This window comes from Urocitellus parryii, chromosome 16 (assembly GCF_045843805.1).
Source record: "Urocitellus parryii isolate mUroPar1 chromosome 16, mUroPar1.hap1, whole genome shotgun sequence".
Lineage (NCBI taxonomy): Eukaryota > Metazoa > Chordata > Mammalia > Rodentia > Sciuridae > Urocitellus > Urocitellus parryii.
Genome location: NC_135546.1, coordinates 14,078,142 through 14,102,621, shown reverse-complemented (window position 1 = coordinate 14,102,621; position 24,480 = coordinate 14,078,142). Strand labels below are relative to the sequence as shown.

The following is a 24,480-nucleotide window of genomic DNA, read 5'->3' as shown; positions in this document are numbered from 1 at the left end:
AGGGCTCTTCCACCAGCGCTGATTCACCTAGTTGGCACTCCCAAGGAGGTCCAGGGCTCCAAGGCTCCAGGTGCCTCTGGCTTTCCGCAGTAGGTGACAGGCAAGCATACTGCTAGACATTGGATATGTGGACTCCTCAGGGCTGTTCTGGAGCTGGGGTTGGGCTGGAGTTAGCAGGGGGTGGGGGTCGAGGCTGGATGTCCCTGGTACGCATATAGGACAGCAGCTGCTCCGGGATCTCAGCCAGTACATCCTTGGCCAGTCTGGCCATACTCAGTACCTGGTTGCCCGATCGGTCAACATAGTCTCGGAATGGGACAAACTGGGATAGGCACAGACAGGAAGGTGTGGGCCATGACCAGGGAAGAGATAGTAAGGAGGTGTCATCTCTAATCTCCAGCGTCTTTTTCCCCCAATCTTGGACAGATGTCTACATTCATTTTCTCCCCATCCTCTTTTTGTTTTGTTTTGTTTTGTTTTCTGTGCTGAGGGATGAACCCAGAGATTTGTGCATGCCAGACACATGCTGTACTGCTGTGCTGCGTCCCTAGCCTTCCACCCACTTTCCTTCACCTTCTATTTGCTCTCAATCCATTCCAGTCTGGCTTCCCACAGTCCACTGAAACTGCTCTTGCTAATGTCACTAGAGCCCCATGTTGCCAAATCAGTCCAGGCAGAAACAATTTCCAGGCCATGTCTTGCCATACATTTCTTTGCCTTTCTGTTACATTTGGATATCATCCTCCTGGACACATCCCACTCTCAAGGAGGCCCAGAGAAGGGAGTTGGAGCAAGAGGGAAGCAGATATCTCAAACTCAGTGTGTTCCTAACTGAATTCTAGCTGTTTCTGCCAAATAAAGCCTAATAAAGGGAAGGAGAAGTGAAAAAGAAGAAAAAAACTATTCCCTGATGAGTCAATCCAAGATTTTTTTTTTTTTTAAGAAACATAGACCCACCCCGTCTATTTTTAAAATTACTTTTAAATTATTTTTATTTTTTTCTTTTGAGACGGGGTCTCACCAAGTTGCCTAGGCTGGCCTCAAACTTGTGAGCCTCCTGCCTCAACCTGCCTTGTAGCTGGGATTATAGGTGTGGGCCACAGCACTCAGTCACAGCCTCTTTTTAAAAGTCCAGAGCCAAATATGTAGTTGCTCACACCTCATTCAGTTGTCACAGATACCTCAAACTCAGTGTATTCCCAACTGAATTCTAGCTCTTTCTGCCAAAATCTCCTCCTCCAGCTTTCCCCTTCCCAGTCAATGAGACCATTACTCAGTTGTTGGTGAGCAGAAGACTGAGAGTCGTCTTTGAAGTTACCCTCACTCTTTGTCACTATCTAATCAAATCATCAAATCTGGTGACATTTTCTTAGATTTTTTTGAACCTGCTACTTCTCTCCATCCCCACTGCTTCCGCCCTCATTCAGATCTTTACTATCTCTGCCACTTCCAAGGCTTTCTCACTAATCAGTCTACCTGCCTTCTGTAACCCTACCATAGTCCACCCTCCACCAGCAACCAGAGGAATCCTTTTAAAGTGAAGATAAGACTATCTCACTCCCTTATGTGAAATCCTTCAAAAGCTTTAGAACAAAGCCCCAGATCTTCACTGTGAAGGGCAAGGCCCCTTCTTGTCACTTAGTGTGATCCTGCCACCCTGCTCTGAACCCCCAGGCCTACCGACATACTGCTTCCCTGTCTGTAAGCTTACACCTTCCTTGAGGACTCAGCCCAAGTGTCATTTCCTCAGAGAAGCCTTCCCCAACTACTAAGTCAGATCTCTTGTTATTGGCTGTCACATGGCATTTGCTATTTATTCCTTCTGAGCACTTATCACAATTTCATCAGATATTTAGCTATGTGGTTATTACCAGCTGCCTCCACTAGAGGGCAGGTACCTTGGGGATCTCCTGCACCAGGGATCCACCAAGGTGGCAGCAACCTTCCAACTTCTGGAAAAGAATGTGTTCAGAGGAGCTGTGTTACAGGCCAGTAATCCCAGCAACTCAGGAAGCTGGGGCAGGATCACAAGTTCAAGGCCAGCCTCAGCCTAAGCAATTTACTGAGATCCTCAGCAACTTAGCAAGATCTTGTCTCAAAAAAAAAAAAAAAAAAAAGGCTGGGAATGTACTCCAGGAATATTGTGCCCCTGGGTTCAATCCCTAGTACCAAAAAAAAAAAAAAAAAAAAAAAAAAAAAAAAAAAAAATTCAATGAATGAGAAAGGAAGGTGACTAAGAAAGTAGTAACTTCCTAAACTTCCTACTTGGCCTTTCCTTCCCACTGTGCCTGTCAGCTCTACCATCTCTCCACGGTTACCTGGACAATGTCCCGCTCTGCATAGCGTCCCCTGGAGGACACACGCACATCATCGCCATCCAACTCTTCCATTGCTGCAGAAACAATACTGTAAGCTGATTGGCCTCTTCAATCCCACCCCTTCAAAATCATCATGCTAAAGTCCTACAAATATTAGACGCTATTAGGAGTTTTTATTATATTTTTAAATTTTTTTTCTTTTTTTTCAGTTGTTGATAGACCTTTTATCCATTTATGTGTGGTACAAAGAATTGAACTCAGTGCTTTATGCATGCAAGGTAAGCGCTCCACCACTGAGCTACAACCTCAGCCCTAGAGTTATTTTTATTATTAAAAATTTTTTTAAGTTGCCAATGGACCTTTTTTATTTATTTATTTGTTTATATATGGTTCTGAGAATCAAATCCAGTGCCTCACACATGCTAGGCAGGCACTCGACCATTGAGCTACAATCCCAGCCCTATTACTACTACTACTACTATTTACTACTACTGCTACTACAGCTACCACTACTACAAATATTACTGTGCCTTCCCACACATTCAATCCTCCCCAGAGCAGCAGGGGAAAAATATTGGTATTGGCATCTCCAAACTCAGTTATGAAGAGGAAATGAGCAGGTTTGTGACTCAACCAAGGTTTCACCAGGTCATTCACCCTGTCTGTTTGGTGAATCAGGTCAGTGCCTAGACCCTTCCCATCACCCCAGTTCTTAGTCCCACTAATGGACACCCTCCATCTTACCCTCAAACATGGCTGGTCCCACACCCACAATTATGATAGACATGGGCAGCGAGGAGGCCTATAGGGAGAGAGGGGAATTGTTGAAGTGAGCAGCTATAATAAGGGAGGTGACTGTTGGGAGATAATTCTCCCCATACATCTTATGAGTAGAGGCTCTGATTCTCTTTGTTCCAGACTATTTTTTAAGGATGTGTATATGTCAAGTGGCTTTGAAAGATACACTGTCTCTTCTATCCAGTATAATTTGAAAAAGGTCTCCCACTGGAACACAGGGCAGCATGCCTCCTGCCCATTATAAAAGATTCATGTTCCCTAAATTCTAATAATGCAGCCTGCAGTGATTCCATGTATCATCTGGCCATCTTCACATCATCCTACTGGAACTGGGACTTAGAGAATCAGCATGAAGGCTGTTACTCCAGCTACTGTTTTTGCTGGGAATAACAAAGTTTCATGGATGCTGTATCTTCTGCCAGCATCCATGAAACTGGCAGGTATAACTTGTTATATTACAAGGAGGATAGAAATCTCAACTCCATCACAGTGTTGGCAGTGATCCCTCCCTGCCAAGCCTTCCTCCAGACTCACGCTGACGATAGCCTCTTTGGTCTGTGTCATGTCAGAGATGACCCCATCAGTGATGATGAGCAGAACGTAGTACTGGGAACCATCAGAGATCTTGGCTGCAGCCCTGCATGAGAGACCAAGATTAGAATTCAGCTGAAAGTCAGAGAGGCCAAGGGGACACTCCAGCCCCATAGTTTTCACAGCCAAAGTGTGAACAGTGGGCAAGAATAGGGGCTTTTGAAGCCTGTGTTCTTTTCCCTGACCTGGATGCCTGCCCCTGACTGACACTTCCCCATTAATATTTACTAAGCACTTACTATGGCAGGAAATATAGAAACATAAGAAGGGAAAGAGCCAATCCTCCTGTCAGCCCACTGGAGGGAACAGACAGACATTGATCCAGAGACTACACAAAGAGGTGTAAAATCACCATTGTGGCTGGGCTCAGTGGCACATGCTTATAATCCTAGCAACTCAGGAGGCTGTGGCAGGAGGATCACAGGCTCAAGGCCAGCCTCAGCAACTTAGCAAGGTCCTAAGGAACTTAGCAAGACCTGGTCTCAAAATAAAAAATAAAAGAAGGTGGGGATGTAGCTCAGTGGTAAAGCACCTCTGGGTTCAATCCCCAGTACCAAAAAAACAAATAAAAATCACCACTGTGATGAGCGCTGTGATGATGGGGATGCTGCTCGGACAGCACATAGCAGGGGATCCTGACAGGGTCCTGGAGGCCAGCAAAGGCTTCTTTAAGGAAGTGATGTTTAAAGATGGAGGTGAGGATTGGGGTTGTAGCTCAGTGGTGGAGCCCTTGCCTAGCACTTGTGAGGCACTGGGTTCTATCCTCAGCACCACATAAAAAAATAAATAAATAAAGATACTGTGTCCATATACAACCAAACAAAATATTTTAAAAAATAGATGGAGGTGAGGCTAAGTGAAGGGTGGAACCATTCCAGGCAGAAAGTGTACAGCATGGACCAGCAGCTCTGTGGTGGGACTGCAGGAAGTTCACCCTGTCTGAAGGACAGGAAGTTAGGGTGACAGAGTGGACTGTGTGGCTGTGGGGACCCAGGGGCCAGACCACTCATCACAACAGGCTTTATCAACCTCTGGGAAGATTTATTTTTTTCTTTTTTGTAGTACTGAGGATGGAACCCAGGGTCTCATGCATGCTAGGTAAGCTCTCCGCCATTGAGCGAAACCTCCTGCCCTATTTTATTTTTTTAAACATTGAGACAAGGTCTTGCTAAGTTGGTCAAGATGACATTAAACTTAAGGTTCTCCTGTTTCAGTTTCTTGAGCAGCTAGGATTATAGTCCTGAGCCATGACATGTGGATCTCTGGGAAGATTTTGATATTCATATAAGACCAGGATTGACGGCTGAAAGCTTCTCTTTTCTGCTCTCATCTGCTCCCTCTCTCCTCCTCCCCTGCTGACTCCATCCATTCCCTATAGTCTGACAGCTGTTTGGAATGCTCCTTTTCCTTCTCTCACACATCATCTTTGATTTCAGGAGTTTTCCATCTGAAGAAGACTTCAGAAAGCATGAGTCTAGTCCCCTTATTTTACATATAAGAAAAAAAGGAGGGGCTGGGGATGTGGCTCAAGTGATAGAGCGCTCGCCTAGCATGCATGAGGCACTGGGTTAGATTCTCAGCACCACATAAAAATAAATAAAGATATTGTGTCCATCTAAAACTAAAAAATAAATATAAAAGAAAAAAAGGAGACTGAGATTGAGGGAAAGCAGACCCTGGCCTCTCGACTTCCTGTCTTGGATTAGAAAGGATAGATCTGTGCCATTTAGATTAATGAAGTTATCTGGATGCAGTGGCTCACACCTGTAACCCCAATGATTTGGGTGGCTGAGGTAGGAGGATTGCAGGTTCCAGGCCAGTCTCAACCACTTAGGGAGATCCTGTCTCAAAATACAAAATTAAAAGGACTGAGGATGTAGCTCAGTGGTAAAGTGTCCCGTGGGTTCAGTCCCTAATACCCAAAATAAGGAATTAACTAATTGCAAATTAATTCATTAATGAAATTAAATAGGATTCATAACTCAGTTTCTTGGTCACCCTAGCCATTCAAGTGTTCAATATCCATATGTGACTGATGACTACCATATAAGATAGCACGACTATTGACCGTTTTCATCACAGCTAAAGTTCTTTTGGGCCTAATCTCAAGAAGTCAGAACAGGCATGACAAGCAGAGTGCAGAATTCACATAGCTCCAGCTCAGTTTGTCCAAGGCCCCAGGTGGAAGTGGGTCATAATCCTCATGCTCATGATCCTCCTTAACAGCCCCTGCCCACTTCCTAAATTCTGGCCTCATCCTCCTAGGAAGCCAAGCCTATTGCTTTCTCTCCTCACTTGCTCATTTCCCAAATAGTCATTGTCCGCCCTCCATGTGTCAGCATCAAGCTCCATGCTGCACAGGTAGAAAGAACAGAATTTCGTCCTGGGGCAGGCAGACACTTGCACCACTGAGATGAACTGAAGTTAGGGCTTGGATGATGTGCCAGGTGACCCAGGACTTCAAAAATGAATAGGGTGATGGCAGGGAGGGAAAAGTGTTCCAGAAAGAAAGGATGTCAAGTGCAAAGACACAGCATATTCTAGGAGTACATGAAGAACCACAGAGGAGTGATAAAGCTGGCACCCAGGACAAGGGTCCTCTCATGAAGGGATTTGTTTGTTTTTGTGGCCTGGAGATAAAACCCAGGGCCTATAATCCCAGGGACTTGGGAGACTGAGGCAGAAGGATCTCAAGTTCAGGCCAAATTTAGCAATTCTCTATTTCAAAATCAAATTTTAAAAGGGCTGTGGGTGCTGGAGTTATAGCTCAGTGGTAGAGTGCTTACCAAGCATGTATGAGGCAATGGGTTCCATCCTCATCACCACATGAAAGTAAATAAATAAAATAAAGATATTGTGTCCATCTACAACTAAACAAAATATTAAAAAAAAATAGAGTGCTCCTGGATTAAATTCCCAGTACATAAAAAGGGTGTCTACCTTGCAGACTGGCAGTAAAAATTAATTTATTATTTTTCTATGGTACTGGAGGTTAATCCCAGGAGTGCTCTACCACTTTGCTATATCCTCAGCCCTTATTGTTCTAAATTTTAAAAATTTTGAGGCAGGGTCTTGCTAAATTGCTGAAGCTGGCCTTGAACTTGCCATTTTCTTGCCTCAGCCTCAGCCTCCCAAGCCACTGGGATTACAAACATGTGCTTCCATGCCAGCTCTTATTCCTCGTTTTAGATTTATTTATTTATTTTTGAACTAGGGATAGAACCCAGAACCTCATCCATGCTAGGCAGGTATTCTACCACTGAGCTATATCCCCAGCCCTATTCCTATTTTTATTTTATTTTATTTACTATTATTATTTTTTGGTGGCGGGAATTGAACCTATGGGCACTATACCACTGAGCCACATCCCCAGCCCTTTTCATTTTTTATTTTGAGACAGGGTCTTACTAAGTTGTTTAGGTCCTTGCCAAGTTACTGAGGCTGCCCTTGAATTTGTGATCCTCCTGCCTCAGCCTCCCAAATCACTGGGATTACAAATTTGAGCCACTACTTCCACCTTTATTCCTATTTTTAAAATGAGAAAACGATATTCAGCAATACTAAGTAGCATCCCCAACAGGTGATGAAGCTGAAGTCCAAGCCTATTCTTGACCAACTGAACTAGAGCCCAACCTCTGGATGCCATCACTCTCCATTTCTGGCTTACTCCCTGGAGGGTGGAAGATCCACTCTACAGTCAGATCAGCGCTCCCTGATGTGCCCCTGTGCTTCTCACCTGGCATTCCTTCCACCAGGACTACCTACTCCTCTTCTCTCGTAATGTTCGGCTCTCCCTCTAGACTCAGCTGAGCAGTCCCCTCTGTTCCTCCTCCTGTTCCTCTCTCCTCTAGGGTACAGCCACCAAGATTGACTGCCTGCTCCTCTAAGAGGGTTCCCGAACCCCAGAGGGCACCAAGGAGCTCCTCCATCCTACTGTTTGGTTTGGTGGATAAATCTAGATAACTAGAAGTGAACTTAAAACACCTTTAAGAGAAATTACAGCTAACATGCAATGTGAGAAGAACAGCAAATTTGCATGAATTTTAAAAATTAAACACAGAGACTTCAAAGAGATTCTCAGTCTGGCTGCTTTGGGTTGTGGCTCCAGATTTCCCCAGGGGGATATAGTCTCTTGCCTTTGCTGACAGGTGACTTGCTAGAAAAGTCTGGGAAGCTCTGGCCTACAGAAGGTAATGATTTATTTATATTTCTATCTCCTGCAACAAGGCAGGGACTCCCAAGGGCAGGGACTAGGTCTGATTCATCTGTGAATCTCCAGTGCCTCAGCAGAGAGCTGAGCACCCTGCAGGTGGCCTCTGCATAGTAATAATGATAATAATAGCAACAGCAACAGCTGACATTTACAGTACTTATGATGTGACAGGTACTGTTCAAGGTGCTTGACATGTATGTGTTAATCAGTCCTCAAGTAGCCCTGCCATGAAGATATTATTATTCTCATTTTGAGGAGATAGGCACAGAGAGATTAGGTATTGAACCCAGAGGTGCTCTATCACTGAGCCACATCTCCAGCCCTTTTTATTTTATTTTGAGACAGGATCTTGCTAAATTGCTGAGCCTAGCCTTAAACTTGCAATCCTCTTGAGTCACTGGGATTACAGGCATGTGCCATTGCACTTGTCTGCTCTGTATATTTTTATCCTGAAAACTTGGAGAGTTTTAAATCTACCATTAACTAAGCACTTACTATGGGATAGACCACCTCTTACATGGTTATCTAATTATTTTTTTAAAAATTGTTTTTGTAATTGTTTTTTTTTAATTTTTAATATTTATTTTTTAGTTTTCGACGGACACAACATCTTTGTTGTATGTGGTGCTGAGGATCGAACCCAGGCTGCACGCATGCCAGGAGAGTGCGCTACCGCTTGAGCCACATCCCCAGCCCTATTTTTGTAATTGTAGATGGACAGAATTTGTTTATTTTTAAGTGGTGCTAAGGACTGAACCAAGGGCCTCACACATACTAGGTAAGCACTCTGCCACCCAGCTACAGCCCCAACCTTAATGATTTTGTTGTTGTTGTTATTACCTAACCTCTCAATACCCTATAAAGAAACCACTACTGCCTAGCATGGTGGTGCACGCCTATAATCACGGCTACTCAGGAGGCTGAAGCAGGAAGGTTACAAGTTCAAGGCCAGCTTTGGCAACTACATAGCAAGACCCTGTCTCAAAATAAAAAAGAAAAAGGAGGCTGAGGCAGGAGGATAGTGAGTTCAAAGCCAGCCCCAGCAAAAGTTAGGCCCTAAGCAACTCAGTGAGACCCTGTCTCTAAATAAAATACAAAATAGGGCTGGGGATGTGGCTCAGTGGCCGAGTGCCCCTGAGTTCAATCCCTGATACTGCCCCCACCAAAAAAAGAAAAAGAAAAAGAAAAAAAGGGCTCAGTGGTAGAGTGCCCCTTGGTTCATTCCCTAGTACCAAAAAGAAAGAAGTCACTACTATGATCCATTATAACACCACTTCACAAAAATGAAATGGGAGCTGAAGGGCTGGGGATGTGGCTCAAGCGGCAGCGCGCTCGCCTGGCAGGCGTGCGGCCCGGGTTCGATCCTCAGCACCACATACCAACAAAGATGTTGTGTCCGCCGAGAACTAAAATAAATAAATAAATTCTTAAAAAAAAAAAAAAAAAAAAGAAATGGGAGCTGAAGAAAGAAAGTGGGGGTGGGAGGAGAAAGGGAGGAAGGAAGGAAGAAAGAAAGGGAGGTACTTAAAAAGGCTAAGCTGCTTACGCTCCTGTGGTTAGTGAGAGGTGGAGCAAGGATCTCACACCAGTGCCTCCACCAGGGTAGGCAGAGTCTCCTTCCTTACGCCAAGTCAAGACCGACTCAAGGTCAGGGTCCTCATTCCCACAGACAAAGCTGGAGTAGTTTATTGACACCTTCTCTATCCCACAATAAGTTATTAAGTAACCTTGTTGTCCCAAGGCCTGTCCCTACACTGAAACTTTCTCCTAATCTCTAAAACCCAGTTCACCTTAGAGTGAACTTGGGGAGGCAGTCCCCCATCTGTGCCCCATCGCTGACCCTAGCCCCCGCCAGTTCCCTTACCTGGCCACCTGATTGATGACAGGAGCAAAGTAGGTGGGCCCATAGAGCTGCACAGTGCGCAGGCTCTGGAAATAGCTCTCCAGCACGCCCTCGATGCCCGCACAGTTGGGGTCCTCATCATTGTTATTCTGCCAAAGAAGATGTCCTGCCAAACTGAGCCCAACCAGGGTACACCCAGGAGTGCTCTGATCCCAGGTTACCCCTTCCTTTTGCCACCAGTTCCTTTCATGCACCCCTCTAAACCCAGCCCTGCCCTCCCTCCCTGCTCTGCCACCCTCTCACAGCTCCCTGCTCCTCTGAAGTCCCTCACCCTTCAAAGAAATGTACATAGAAGAAATTTGTCAACTTGTGTGGTCCAGACACCAGGGCACGCAGTGTAGTCTGTGACCCATACCATACCAGGGGGAACTGGTGAGAGATCCGTCCCTCTGGGGGCAGCTTGGCCCCAAAGCCATAGGCTGGGAAGAGCTTGTCACTGTCATAGTCCTGGATGATCTCTCCCACTGCCTTGAGGGCCATAGCATAGGCGCTGAGCTGGTAGGGACTCATGTAGTGCAGGGAGGTAGGCTGCAGGGGATTCCCTGTAGGGACACAAGAGCCTCAGCCTCATGGTCACCTGGATCATTCACCTGTTCACCTGCTTATCCTTGTATGGGTCCATCCATCTATCCATTTATCCACCCTCTACCCCATACTCCCTCATTATTATTATTAGGTATCAGAGATTTAACCCACTGAGCCACATCCCCGGCCCTTTTTACTCTTTATTTCAAGACAGGGTCTTGCTGAGTTGTTTAGGACCTTGCTAAATTGTTGAGGCTAGTCTTGAACTTGTAATCCTCCTGCCTCAGCCTCCAGCATCCACTGGCATTACAGGCCTGCACCACCTTGCCCAGCTGAGTGGGTAAATTTCTATCCTCAAGTTGGAAGTGAGCCCAATCCCTCAGGACTCCCCTGGAATCCTCCCATCCCTTGTTCCCCCATCCATGCCTCACCATTGGAAGCCGTGAAGTCAATAGCCACTGTGAAGTTGAGCTGGGTCCTGTTGCAGAAGTTCAGGGATAGAGTAGTGAGGGACTAACAGCTATGACACTAGCAATTCTGAGATGTTATTATACATACAGCTCACCTGTGGCTCGTGTTCAATGCAGATACTGACCCAGGCAGTCTGGGTGGAGGTGACAAACTCCCTAGGCATGCTATCAGTGCAACTATGGACCCCACTTTGGGTAGAAGAATTGAATGCTTTTCTTACTTTCCCATCGTACCTCATATTATTTTATCCAGCCACTTATCACTTATCTAGCCCCTTGTCATTTATCTGTGACAAGTGTAGTACATGTAATCTAATTTAACCCTTACTATAGCCCCAAAGTAGTGATTAAACTTTCCATTTTACATAGGAGGAAAGTGAGGTTCAGAGAAGCAAAGTACATTTCCAGGTCTGCCTAGTTCCTCTGAATGGAGCAAAATGTCCCCTGTAGTCTATGTAGCTTTTCCCTCTCTTGAACTCTGCTTCTTCTCTAGCCATCATTCCCTGCTCCCCATTCCCCCTCCAGGTGCTGGGGATTAAAACCAGAGCCTTGTGCATGCCAAACACATGCTCCATCCTGAATCCCTAGCCATAGCTTTTATAGAAAGGCATTTGGTTACTGGGGCCACCAGTGGTGAGCCTTGATCTGGCAGCCATCCATAGGGGGTGTGGGAAATAAGGACAAAAGGCAACCCCATGAAGAAAAGTCAGAGGGACCACACTTTGCACTTTACCTAACAGTCAAGTTAGCATGCTGAGTAGTTTACAGTCTCATTGGGCCCTGACCATTTAAAGATAGGAAAACCCACTGCGGGGCTTTCAGCCTACAGCTGGTCTGACTCACCCTCCCTTGATGTAATCGACAAAAGTGAATTCAGAGTCCACAGAGAAGGAGAGCAGCGTCACCTGTGAGATAGAAGAGGCGGCCCTGTCACTCTGGAAAGGGCAGTTGGGGCAGCAGAAGGGAGAGAAGCTTCATAAAGCTTTGGAGAGAGGTTCCTGCTGGGAGGCACATGATTCTACTCCTGCCCCACCCTGTCCCCCATTTCCCCCCCCCCTTTTTTTTTTTGGTACTGAGGACTGAACACTGAGTATATTTCTAGTCCATTTCATTTTTATTTTGAGACAAGAGTTTCACTAAGTTGCCAAGGTTCCCACTCAGTTGCCCAGGCTGGCTTTGAACTTGGGATCCTCCTGCCTCAGCCTCCCTGGTTGCTGGGAATACAGGTGTGCCCTACCACATCCAGCTTATCTCCCACCCCCTTCTGTAAGAAAAAAAAAGGGGAAGCTGTCAGAAACATATTTGGATTTCCAAAAATATATTGAATTTGGAAACTTAATTTAAGGTGTTTTTTTAATTTACTTTGCAAAAGTATAAAAATTGAAAAAATTTTCCTGGATGAGAGAAAAAACAAACTTAAGTAGAGCCACCTTGTACCCACCATTACTATATCCAAGTGATCTGTGCCCATTGCCTCCCCCTGCTCCTAATATTTGTCACTGGGACAGAGACAGGAGGACCCGAAGGGGGCTGAAACTCTAGGGAGCACTCACTGTTCCCGAGTTGACATATTTCTTCTTCTTACATTTTTTCCGAGGGTTGAGTACCTAGATGGAGGAAAGTAAGAGTGACAGTGGAAATGGGCATGGAGGGAGCTCTAGGCCGAGCACACAGGGGCAGAGGCCCAGGTCACCCTGCACAGCCTGATTCTCACCTCATATACTGTGAACTGGTTCTGGGCCTTGCTCAGCTCCCGGTAGCTCGTGGTGAACTCACCAATGAAATCATGGCTGTAAAGAGGCCAGAGGTGGGTCAGCAGCCGCTGTGCTGGTCTGAAGCCAGGCCTGAACTCCGCCAGTTATTCCCCCTATTCTAAGCTCCTACTTGGACAGCAAGGCTGTAGGGGTAGGGCCAGGCGGGGAAGAAAAAGGAGGAGACAGCACCAGAGAGACAACTGAGGGGTCAGCTGTACCAAGACCCTGGCATCGATTCATCACCCTTCCTGGCTCCCAAGGCTGCTTTGGGGTTCCTGGCAAATGTACCACATATAATTAGGGAACTGCTCTGATTAAGTACAGGAGCAAGGGACACATGGAGCTTCCTACCTTCCATCTCGGTCCCAGTCATACACATCAATCTTCACTGTTCTGAAATGCATAAGGTAAATACAGGCAGGATGTATAGGTTAAATCCCAGAGACAAACCCAGTCACTTAACCATACACTAGTCACCTCAACCCAGCCGTTTGTCCTTCCACCAATGTGTTCATTTTTCTTTCTTTTTTTCATATTTATTTTTTATTTTAGGTTGACATCATATCTTTATTTTATATTTATGTGGTATTTATGGATCAAACTCAGTGCCTCATGCACACCAGGCAAGCGCTTTACCACTGAGCCACAATCCCAGCCCCAATGTGTTCATTTTTCAATCTTCTGACCATCTTTCCCCCCTGAGTCCATGCGTACACCAAACCACCATCAATTACATCATGACTACTTGTGCTACGAGAACCACTGTTAGTATTCTTTCCCCATTGATGGGTCTTGTTGTATTCCAGGCATAATTCTCAGCACTTTCACAAACTGTCTCATTTAATTGAACAACCACTCTTCGTAAAATAATTATTCACACTTTTGGATAAGGAAATGGAGATATTAAAAAAAAGAGTCACTTGGCTAATAAGACCTCATGGTAGTAACTGAACTGATATTTAAACACAGACATCCTCCTTCCAAAGACTTAGTTCTTAACTGCCATGCTTAAGTCATCACATATGTCTGTCAATGTGTCAGTCCATCCAATCATCTAGCCACCCACCTAGCCATTCATTTGCCTGTCTTTTTGTCAATTCAACTGCCTCTTCCTCCATCTCTTTGTCCACCTAACTATACAGCCATCCATTGTCTCTTATTACACAAAACACCCACCTGTCTATCCATTCGCCCACCCAACCAAACACCCAACCACGTAACATCTGTCCATTTGATTATCCATTCATTTGCATAACCATCCAATTATGTATCTCTATCTGTGTGCCCATCCACCCTTCCACCTTCCCATCTACCCACTTATCTTCACACTACCCATTCATTAGTTTCTTTGGTAAGCCTACTACTTTACACCCACCACCGACTAACTCATCCACTAATCTACCCATTCATCCGTTTACCATTCATTCATCTGTCCAACCCTCAATCCACCTGTCACTCCATTTATCCTTTTCTATTACACCTGTTTTTTCACTCATCCATCTGTCACTAATAATCCACAGATTCTCATATGCCCATCTATCATCCATCTATCAGCTCATCCATTTGATCACCCATCCATTACCTGTCCATCCACAAGTTTACCCATTAGTCCCATTATCCATTCACCCATTCATTCACCTTCCCATCTACCATTCACCAGGTGATCCACCCATCTGACCATCCATTCATGTATCTGCTCATCCATCATTTCTTCATGTGCTCTTTCATTCACCCATTCCAATGCCTTGGGGCCCAGGAACCTCACTGTTATATCCTGGTCCCCTTGGTCCCCACTCATGTTGAAGCAGACCTGTCATAGTCTCCGTTGCACAGGGCCCGCACGGGGATGCTGAAGGGCTGCCACACAGGATTCAGTGTGTTCTTCACAACCTCCGTCTTGTGGCAGATGGTGAACCTGGAGGAAAGCAGGAGTACTGGATCCTGCCCTAGGGGTAACACTGAGTCCAGAGATGGGCCCAGCACTTTCAGAGATTCCTGAGAGTCCCACTTGTCAAGCATGTGCCCCACACTTCGCCTAAGACCTGTGAGAGCTGTGACTCACGTGCCATCTTCATTGCTCCTGTAGAACACAAGAAAGGGATCTGATTTCCCAAAGAAGTCCTTCTTGTCCAGCTTGTTTGCACACAACTGCATGGTGGCAATGTCCTAGGGATGGATAAAGTTGGGCTGTTGAGACCCAGCCTTCAAACAGTCCGCTCAAGGGACTAACGGTAGAGAAGGGAGCTCCTGCATCTAGCATGTGGCCCCTACTGACCCGACAATTGCTAAGCTCCTCTGCAGTCAGCAGTATGGTCCCACACTTCTTGCCCGGTACACCCCTGGAAGCAGAAAAAGCCTCTTAGTGAGAGGACTGAGGGTAGATGACAAAGACTGGGGCAGCCATTTGAGGGTTAGATGGGCCAGGGGACTCCATCTGCCATTTACTGACAGTCCCCTAAATGTGTCTCCCCCTGTCCTGGATGATCTTGTGGGAGAAGACCTGACTTTGACTCAGGAAGGATCTAACTTAACCAAGGGGGACATCTCATAAGAGAATGGAAGGAAAAGCAATTTGTAAGTATTATAGATAGGAAGTGGTTGTGTTCTTTCAAGCAGAACCTGGAACCTATTGTGTCCCAGGTGCTCTGGGACAGCTCTGCTAGATTCTGCCCTCAGCTTTCAGCAGGACGTGGAATGTCATAGTAGTGGATGACCAGTTCTGAGTATAACAATTCTGAATGAGGAAGAGGACTTTCTATCTAGAACCAGGGACAAAAGTTTGGTTTTTTAGGTCAAAGTGGCTTTGTTTTCTGAAGACAATGAAGAATGAAATTTAAAAAGATGAGGGGAAACCGGAAATAGTGATGTATGCCTATAATCCCAGCAATTTGGGAGGCTGAGGCAGGAGGATCACGAATTTGAGGCTAGCCTGGGCAACTTAGCAAGACTTTTTTTTTTTTTTTTTTTGGTACTGGGGATTGAACTCAGGGACACTCAACCACTGAGCCATATCCCCAACCCTTTTTTGTATTTTATTTAAAGACCACCTGTAATAGGCTCTGAAGATATATGAGTATCTGGGTCCTTAATTTTCTCCTCTATGAAATGAGAATCACAGCAGCTTGGGAGGCTGAGACAGGAAAATCACGAATTTAAAGCCTGCCTCAGCAAAATCGAGGCTCTAAGGTTTCAGTTGCTTAGAGCCTCGCTTTTGCTGAGGCTGGCTTTAAATTCGTGATTTTCCTGTCTCAGCCTCCCAAGCTGCTGGGATTACAGATGTGCACCACCATGCCCAGCAAGACCCTGTCTTAATATGAAAAATAAAAAGGGATAGGGACATAGCTCACTGGTAAAGCACCCCTGGATTCAATCCCCAGTACCAAAAAAGGGGGGTCACTGGGACCAGGTGCAGTAGCACCTGTAATCCCAGCAACATAGAAGGCCTCTGAGGCAGGAGAAATACAAATTCAAGGCCAGCCTGGGCAACGTGGGGAGACATTCTGTAATTTAGCAAGCCCTGTACCAAAATAAAAAGGGTTGGAGTTATAGCTCAGTGGCAGAGTACCCCTGGGTTCAATACCCAGTACCTATCCCTCCAAACACACACACACACACACACACACACACACACACACACACACACACACAAAGACAAGGGAAGCCTTGTCCTCTTCTGACCCCAGGAGGGACATTTCCATATGTTTACAGGGTACATACAGAAATGCATATTCCCCACTTGTCTTGGTTTCCCAAGCAGAAAGGGATCTTGTTGATATGGGCCAGTGATCCCTGACACCCAAAATGTGGAGAAAGAAAGCTGGGCCAGGAGGTTCAAGCCCTATCTCTAACTTGCTTGTAAGATTTTCCCCATCTTTCAGATGAGAGTGTCAAGCGGTTTCTTTGATTTCATCAGCTTCTGGCTCTTCCCTCACCTTGATATACTTATTTGGCAGAATCCAGCTGACTGTCTAACCCACACTGCACCCGTGTAACTGAACATGGCCAGGGGAAAACACACCATCATGCTAGTTTTTTTTTTTTTTAATTGAACCCAAGGCATAGCACATGCTAGGCAAGTATTTTACCACTGAGCTACACCCCCCATCCCAAATGTGTGTGTTTAATACTTACTTTGTTTGTTTTGGACTAGGAATTGAACCCAGGGGCACTTTACCACTATGCTACATGCCCAGCCCTTTTTATTTTGAGACATGGTCTCACTAAGTTGCGTAGGGCCTTGCTAAATTGCTGAGGCTGGCCTCAAGCTTGCAATCCTCCTGCCTTGGCCTACCAGGTCTCTGGAATTACACAGTCCCTGGCCCCAGCCCAAGTTGGTCTCATTTTTAAATGTAAAATCATGCACCACAAGAAGGCCCTTAAGGGCTGGGGGTTTAGCTCAGTGGCAGAGCACTTGCTGAGCTTGTACCAGGCCCTAGGTCCTATTCCTAAGCCCCCCCCAAAAAAAAAAAAAAAAAACCACAAAGAAGAAGGTTCTTAATGCTGCCTGATAGTCATACTACATGTCCCCAAGCTTTCTATGTGGATGGAAGTTTCTCTCTTTTTTCCTCAAACCTCTGTAGCCTCCTCCACCATCTTCACTCTTAGCTGGTGACCTTGTTTCCTACTCACTGACAAAACTGAAGCAACCAGAAGAGAAAGTCCACCCACCACCACACCTCCCCTGCCACCAGTGTCTTCACCCACACAACTGTGCCTTCCCACGGTTGCTATAAATGCACGGTGCTTGTGCCTCTTTATCCCCCTGCCGTGTACTTTATCCCATACCATCTTGTCTGCACAGGGACATCGCTCCAGCAAGTCTGCCCTCTTTTTATTTTATTTTATTTTGAGACAGGGTCTTGCTAAGTTGCTGAGGCTGGCCTTGAGGTTGGGATCCTCCTGCCTCAGCCTCCTGAGTTGCTGGGATTACAGGCTGTGCCATTGTGCCCGGCTCTCCCTTCTTTTATTGCATCGACTGTTCAGTATCTGTTGGTTCATTCCCATCAACAAAAAGTGTGATTTTTCTCATGTTAAAAAATGTCAAACCTATTCTAGACCTCACTTCCTGCTCCAGCCACCTCTTCTTTTCTCTCTTTTCAGAGAGAAAAGAAAAAGGCCTTCACTCCTAGTTCCTTCTTCCATTCTCTTCTAAACCTTTCTAATTTCCACCTCCCCTTCAAAACTAACTTGTCAGGCTGGCATGGTTTCTTTCACCATCCTGTAATACCAGTTATTCCAGAGGCTGAAGCAGGAGGATGGCAAGTTTGAGGCCAGCCTGGGAACTCAGCAAGACCCTGTCTCAAAATAAAAAAATAAAAAAGGCTTAGAATGTAGCTCAGTGGTAGAGTGCCCTGGGTTCAATCCCTGGTACTAAAGCAAAACCAACCAACCCCCCCCCCAGACAAAAAAAAATTCCCAAAATGTTCACCAGTGTCACCAGTGATCTCCATATTCCTAAATACAGCAGCCAATTCCCAATCCTCATTTTATTGACTGGTAGCAGCATTTGGCAGGGTTGGTTACTCTCCCCTCCTTTTTTTTTTCTTCCTTGCACAATATTGAACCCAGAGCCTCAAGCATGCTAAGTGCATGCTCTGCCCTTGAGCAATTATACCCCCATCACCCTTCTTAAAAAAAAAATTACAACTAAAAAAAAAAAATTAAAGGGGCTGTGGCTGTGGCTCAGCGATAGCACACTTGCCTGACATGTGTGAGACACTGGGTTTGATTCTCAGCACCACATATAAATAAATAAAATAAAAGTCTATAAACAATTTTTTAAAATTACCAGTTTCATTGCAACATGGCTATTTTTGTGAGGGCAGGAAATATGATCTTTTTTTTAAAAAAAATTTATACTTGTAGATGGACAGAATGCCTTTATTTTATGTGGTGCTGCTGATCAAACACAGTGCCTCACGCATGCTAGGCAAGCACTTTGCTGATGAGCTATATAGCCCCAGCCCAGGGAAGTATGATCTTAAAACAATATTCCATTTAAGGCTGTTTATACAGAAATTACGCTCATAACTGATTATCCAAAATATCTTTAGAGCTGCAAGACTCACATGGTAAACCCCAAACTTTTATACTCATTCAGTAGTGTATGCTCAGAGGAAAACAAAAAGGCATTAATAACAGCTATTTCTTGGGCTGGGGCTATAGCTCAGTGGCAGAGTGCTTGCCTAACATCTGAAGAAGCACAGGGTTCAGTCCTTAACAACACATAAAAATTAATAAAAATAAAGGTATTGTGTCCTTCTACAACTACAAATATTTAAAAAACAAATAACAGCTATTTCTTTTAAGAAGATATTCAGGTAACAGGTACCAAGTCTTATGGCCTTAAAAGAACATCTAAGACTCACGTGACATATTTGACACCTCTCCTCCATGTCTAATAGAACTTATGAAATTTAACAGGGCAGACTAAATTCCTGATTGAATCCCTCCCCCCAGCTGGCTCCTCCCCTTGCAACCATCTCAAGTGGTGGCATAACTCATCTTTCCTGGTGTTCAGGTTAAAGGCCTTGGTCTCATCCTAATTCCTCTTTTCCTCTCATATCCATATTCAATCCGTCAGGAATCTGTTGGCTCCATCTTCAAATCACACCCAGAACCTGACCATCTGTCTCTTCCTCCACTGCTACCACCCTGGATTACTATGACAGCCTTCTGATTGGCTCCCTACTTTGACTTCTGTCCACCCCAAGTTCCTTCTCAACCCAGCAGTGGGGTCACCCTTTGAAAGCATGGTCAAAGCATGTTCCACTGCTCAGAATCCTCCAGTGACCTCCTCTCACAGTACAAGTCCCTGCAGTGGCTGGCAGGCCCATTGGTGACTCTCCAATCCCAGCTCCTCCTGCCACCTCCTTCCTCAACTCTAGCTACTCTTTTTTCTCTGCCCTTCTTTGGTGTTTTTGGTACTGGAGATTGAACCCAGGGGCAATTTACTACTAGCCACCTTCCAAGCCCTTTTTATGTTTATTTATTTTATCTTTTAAATAATTTAACCTTTATTTAATTTATTTGCTTTTATGTGGTGCTGAGGATCAAACCCAGTGCCTCATCCATGCTAGGCAAGTGCTCTATCACTGCGTTACAGCTGCAGTGGGTTGTATTTTTTATTTTGAGACAGGGTCTTGCTAAATGGTGAAGTGGCTGAAGCTGGTCTTGAACTTGCAGTCCTCCTACTCCTGGACTGCTGGGATTACAGGGGTGCACCACCTCAGCCAGGTTCCCCCTGTTCTTTGAATTCTAGGCTTTTCTCTGCCGACTCCCTCACCTCCATCAAGTTGTGGCTCCAAAGTTACTAGTCTGTGAGGCCTTCTTGACCACCCTACTGAATACTGCACCTCCCACCTACCCCACATTGCTATTCCCCCTTACTCCACTCTACTCTGCCTTCCCTCATATGTAATTTACCTACTCATGTCTATTTTGTACTGTTTCCTATGCCTTACCCCCAACTAGAGCATAACGTTCCTGTTTTTTGTTCATCATTGCAACTCTGGCCCCTTGAACAGTGGCTGATGGAGTACGTGCCCAGTAGAACTTGTGGAATGGGGGATCCCTGGAGCCTGGAATAGCGTGGTATTCAAAACAACATCATGAATGTAATGGAGATGCTGAGGATTTGATTTAGTCAGAGGAAGCTTCCCAGTGCAGAGAGGCTGGGAAGTGGATCTTAAAAGTTGAATCAAGACCTGGGCATGGTGGTGCACACCTGTAATCCTCCCGGCTCAGGAGGCTGAGACAGGAGGATCACAAGTTCAAAGCCAGCATCAGCAACTTAGCAAGGCCCTAAGCACTTACTGAGACCCTGTCGCTAAGTGAAATATAAAAAATGCTGAGGATGTGGCTCAGTGGTTAAGCACCCTGGATTCAATCCCCCAGTACCAAAAACAAACAAAACAAACAAAAACATTTTTAAAAAAAGTTGAGGGGCTGGGATTGTGGCTCAGGGGTAGAGGGCTTGCCTAGCATGGGCGGGGCCCATGTTCGATCCTCAGCACCACATAAAAATAAAGGTATTGTGTTGTGTCCATCTACACCTAAAAAATAAATATTAAAAAAAAGTTGAGGGGCTGGGGATGTGGCTCAAGCGGTAGCGTGCTCGCCTGGCATGCGTGAGGCCCGGGTTCGATCCTCAGCACCACATACCAACAAAGATGTTGTGTCTGCCGAGAACTAAAAAATAAATATTAAAAATTCTCTCTCTCTCTCTCTCTCTCTCTCTCTCCTCTCTCACTCTCTCTTTAAAAAAAAAAAAAATTCTCTCTCTCTCTCTCTCTCTCTCTCTCTCCTCTCTCACTCTCTCTTAAAAAAAAAAAAGTTGAATCAGGTTTAGAAAAAGAGTGACAATGATAGAGGATATCAGGCCTGAGACTGATGTTAGCACAGCTCTAGAGATGAGGCTTTCTCAGGGGCCTGATAGGAGCTGGTGAAAGCTCCCCTTAGGGGCAATCGCAGTCTCCACTGATTATCAATTAGCAGTTTCCTAGGGAGGGAAATTTGGTGGTGCCCGGTTCTCCCCTGCATCCCTTCCCATTCAGCTCACGTGAGGGGTCGCTCTACGCGGCTGCCCTGGCCTCCGATCACTTCTCCTAGAGCCAGGAACGCTTGTCCCAGGAAATCCTGTGCCAAGACACCGGAGTCAGCAAGACGGGGAAGGGGCCCCAAATCCCAGCCCGGTCCTGGGAACGCAGCTGCACTTGACCAGGGTAGTTCTGAGGCGGTGAAGCATTGCAAGGCCACCGCCCTGCGTGTGCTTTAATGGATCGTGGAGGGAAGAGGTCTGCAGACCAGGTGTGCTTCTTGGTCAGTAACGGGTCCCAGCCCGTTCTCCACAATACCATCCCATCCCCTTGTCCTGCTCTCTCCAGCCTCACCTTCTGCAGGTCCCAGCGCGGCCGAGAAGGAAGAGAAGCAGTGAGTAAGGGGCGTGAGCAGGAAACCCAGGCAGGAGCAGGAGAGGGCAGGGAGAGTAGATTAGGGGCCTCAAGAGGGTAGGTCGAGGGGTAGGAAAAATTCTGGGGAGGTCGTTGAATACATCTGAGTGCCTTTTTGCGCCCTGCCAGCCCACGAGGGGACGCTCGCTTACCGGTTTGGAGATGTTGGTTTTGGAATCGACGTTGTACCTGGGGAAAAAGCGGAACTGGCTTGGGGTGGGCTAGGAGGGAGAGAGGCCAGAAAGGGATCTTGTTGGCTAATACTGGGTGGAGGGAGGGGAAGCCTGGGATCGGAATTCAACTTGGATCTCGTTTGGGACAGGTGTTAGGGTTGCATTCAGGACTGGGTAGAGACCAAGGGGGGGGGGCGCTGCTGGGAGCGGAGTCATGTGGTAGGGGGCCACCGCCGAGGTGGAACTAAATTACTGGTTGGGATAGGGGCAGGGCCGAGTTTGTAGAGTGAGAGAGACTGGATCTGGCCTGGGGGCGAACTAAGATTAGAGTGGAGCAGTTCAAAGTGGGACCCAGCGCGGCCTGGGGGAGGAGCCAGGCCCCGAGGCGAGGCGGGGGCGGGACCAGCCAGAATTGCAGGCGGATCCAGGTCGGGAGGCGGGTCAAGCCAGAATTCTGGGCGGGGCCTCACACATCGAAGCGCAGATTTTGCTTTTCTTCAAAGAAATAGTCGAGGACGAATTTGCGCACGAAGTCTGGATTCAGCGTGTTGTCAATCACCTCCGTCCGTCCGAACTGGGCGGGGGTATAGAGGATCAGCCCGGGGTGCGCCGGGGGACAGGAAAGGCTCTGGGCTGAAAGGGGGCTGTTGGACTCACCTCCCGCCACTCCTGGCTGGCCCGAGTCTGGGTGTAAAGCACCACCACTGCGGGTGGGGGCGGAAGACGGAAGGACATCAGGTCGGCCCGCACCCCTCCCACCCCTCCGCTGCCCCCACCTGCCCCCTGAGTCACACCCGGATCCCAAGTTTCCCCTCCCAGTCTTGGAGCCTTACTGGGGTCGGACTTGGAGAAGGTGTCGAGGTCTAGCAGATTCCTAGAGAAAAGCGATAGACAGACCGACAGAGGGTGAATCATTCTGAAGCCCACCGCCTGGACACTGCCCCGAGTCGGGCATCCGGAGGAGGCATGGGGCTCCAGTCGCACCCACCTCCTCCGTTACTACACCTCAGTGTGTTGCGGGGATGGGGGTGGGGTGGGGGTCGTCAGCGCTGTCAGCACTCTGGACAGCACCAGAAACCTCTGCCCAGGAACCAAACCTCTGCGAACTAGATGCATACGTGCCCACATTGTCTCCAAGAACCCAGAAAAGGGGATTCACCCCAAAACTTTGTCCTCCTGGGGCCCAGCTCCTACCGGATCCCAACGACCCACCCGTTGAGCCAGTCAGTAGACTGAGCCCTCTTGTGGGGTGGGGTTGCCCAAGGAGAGCCCTCCTCGATCCTGCTAGCGACTCCCATCTTCAGCCGTGATCCTATAGTCCCCTTGCCTCTCCCCCCAGAGTCTAGCCTCTATTTGCGCTGAGACCCACAGCTGGGGCAGTGCCAGTGCCTAAGCCTCCCCAGCGCGGCCCGCTCACCGGCAGGACACCGTAATTTCAATCTTGGTGGCTGGGACGCTGCGCTCGGTGGCTCCTCCGAGAGACATGGCCGGTCTTGTGGCCGGAGCCGCGGGAGGCTGTAAGACCCCAGCCGCCGGGGCTAGGGGCGGCGGCGACAGCGGCGAGGCCGGCCCATGTGCCGCCGCAGCGGCGGCGACTGCACTCCTTCCAGCACTGCGTGCGCTCCCGCCGCTTGCTCCCTGACAGTGGCCGCCGGCAGCAGTGGCTCCAGATGGCAGCACAGCCCCGCCCGGCCCTGCGGGCGGCCCCCGCCCCATTGGAGCAGACGGGAGCTGGCCGGGAAAATTACCTAGACCCCACTTGCAACCTACACTTTAGGAGACTTGCCTCTCTAGGATGCTGAAACCCAAGCCCCCCGGAACTGTCCGTGATTCTGAACTATTTGGGGTAACTGGTGGGTGTTGGGGTCTTCGTCTCTTCCTGAGTTTCTCCCTCAACAAACTGTATGTCCCTCTCCCTAATCCTGGCTTAACTAGGTCTCTGAATATGAAAAGTTACATTTTTTCTTATTAGCTGTGTGACCTTGGGGAAGTTGCTCAACATCTCTATGGCTTGGTCTCATTGATGGAAGAAAGGTCATAATAGCAGTTACTTGGGGGACTGTAAAATTTTATCTAGATAACCCAAGGGAAGGATTTGGCACAGAGAAAGTGCTCAATAAATGTTCACTGGGGGGCTGGGTTGTAGCTCAGTGGTGGAGTGCTTGCCTGGCACATGTGAAGCACTGGGTTCGATTCTCAGCAGCACATAAAAATAAATAAAATAAAGGTTTAAATAAATAAATGTGCACTGGTATTACTTGACATTTGAATACTCACACTGATGACCTCTTTCGTGTTAGGAGGGCTGGGGTGAAGTTCAGATGTGGCACGCTTGCCAAGCATGTGCCAGGCCGTGGATTCCATCCCAGCACCACAAAAAAATAAATAAATAAATAAAAAGGAGAGAGATCAGGAAATGGTGACTTTTAAAAGACTGTACGAACCCTCTGCTCATGCCTTTGAATCCTCTTGATACTGTCATGATGCAGTCTACTCCAGCCCACATATAAAGGAGGGTAGTGGTCACTCAGGCCCTCCCTCACTGGACATGTACACCAAGTGCTGCTTCCAGAACCCAAGAAGCCAGACCCTCCATCAAGGGCAGCTCCTTGGAGCAGGGGCTGTACCAGGCCACGCTGCCTCAGACCTTCTAAAAGATGAAGACCTCCAATCCCAGCAACCTTACGGCTAAACCTCAGCAGCTCTGGAGTCTGTGCAGACAAATTGGCTCCCCAAGGACCCAGGGTCCACTCAAGCCTGTGAACCACTTCTCCCACTTCAGCT

At 47.1% G+C, this 24,480-nt stretch overlaps 1 protein-coding gene across 1 annotated transcript; it reads right to left on the bottom strand.

Annotated features, from left to right (window-relative positions):
• Cpne9 (copine family member 9) lies at positions 1-23,181 on the bottom strand. Its single transcript, XM_026383069.2, has 20 exons — positions 23,114-23,181; positions 22,530-22,570; positions 22,354-22,400; positions 22,167-22,270; positions 21,676-21,712; positions 21,133-21,209; positions 14,848-14,911; positions 14,635-14,738; positions 14,383-14,487; positions 12,924-12,965; positions 12,533-12,608; positions 12,372-12,425; positions 11,662-11,723; positions 10,780-10,826; positions 10,184-10,365; positions 9,785-9,912; positions 3,651-3,753; positions 3,063-3,120; positions 2,319-2,392; positions 1-322 (listed from the first exon to the last, which is right to left on the bottom strand). Exons 1-20 carry the CDS (start codon positions 23,179-23,181, stop codon positions 137-139), a joined length of 1,659 nt encoding a protein of 552 aa, XP_026238854.1. The 3' UTR covers positions 1-136.
• Between the last annotated feature and the right edge of the window lie 1,299 nt (positions 23,182-24,480).

Excerpts from the sequence above, each read along its gene's own strand:
- Cpne9 (XM_026383069.2), bottom strand. The coding sequence starts at position 23,181 with ATGTCTCTCGGAGGAGCCACCGAGCGCAGCGTCCCAGCCACCAAGATT. Across the intron at positions 11,724-12,371 it reads AATATGTCAACTCGGGAACA|GTGACGCTGCTCTCCTTCTC; the intron begins GTGAGTGCTCCC and ends TCTATCTCACAG. Across the intron at positions 3,754-9,784 it reads GTCATCAATCAGGTGGCCAG|GGCTGCAGCCAAGATCTCTG; the intron begins GTAAGGGAACTG and ends TCTCTCATGCAG.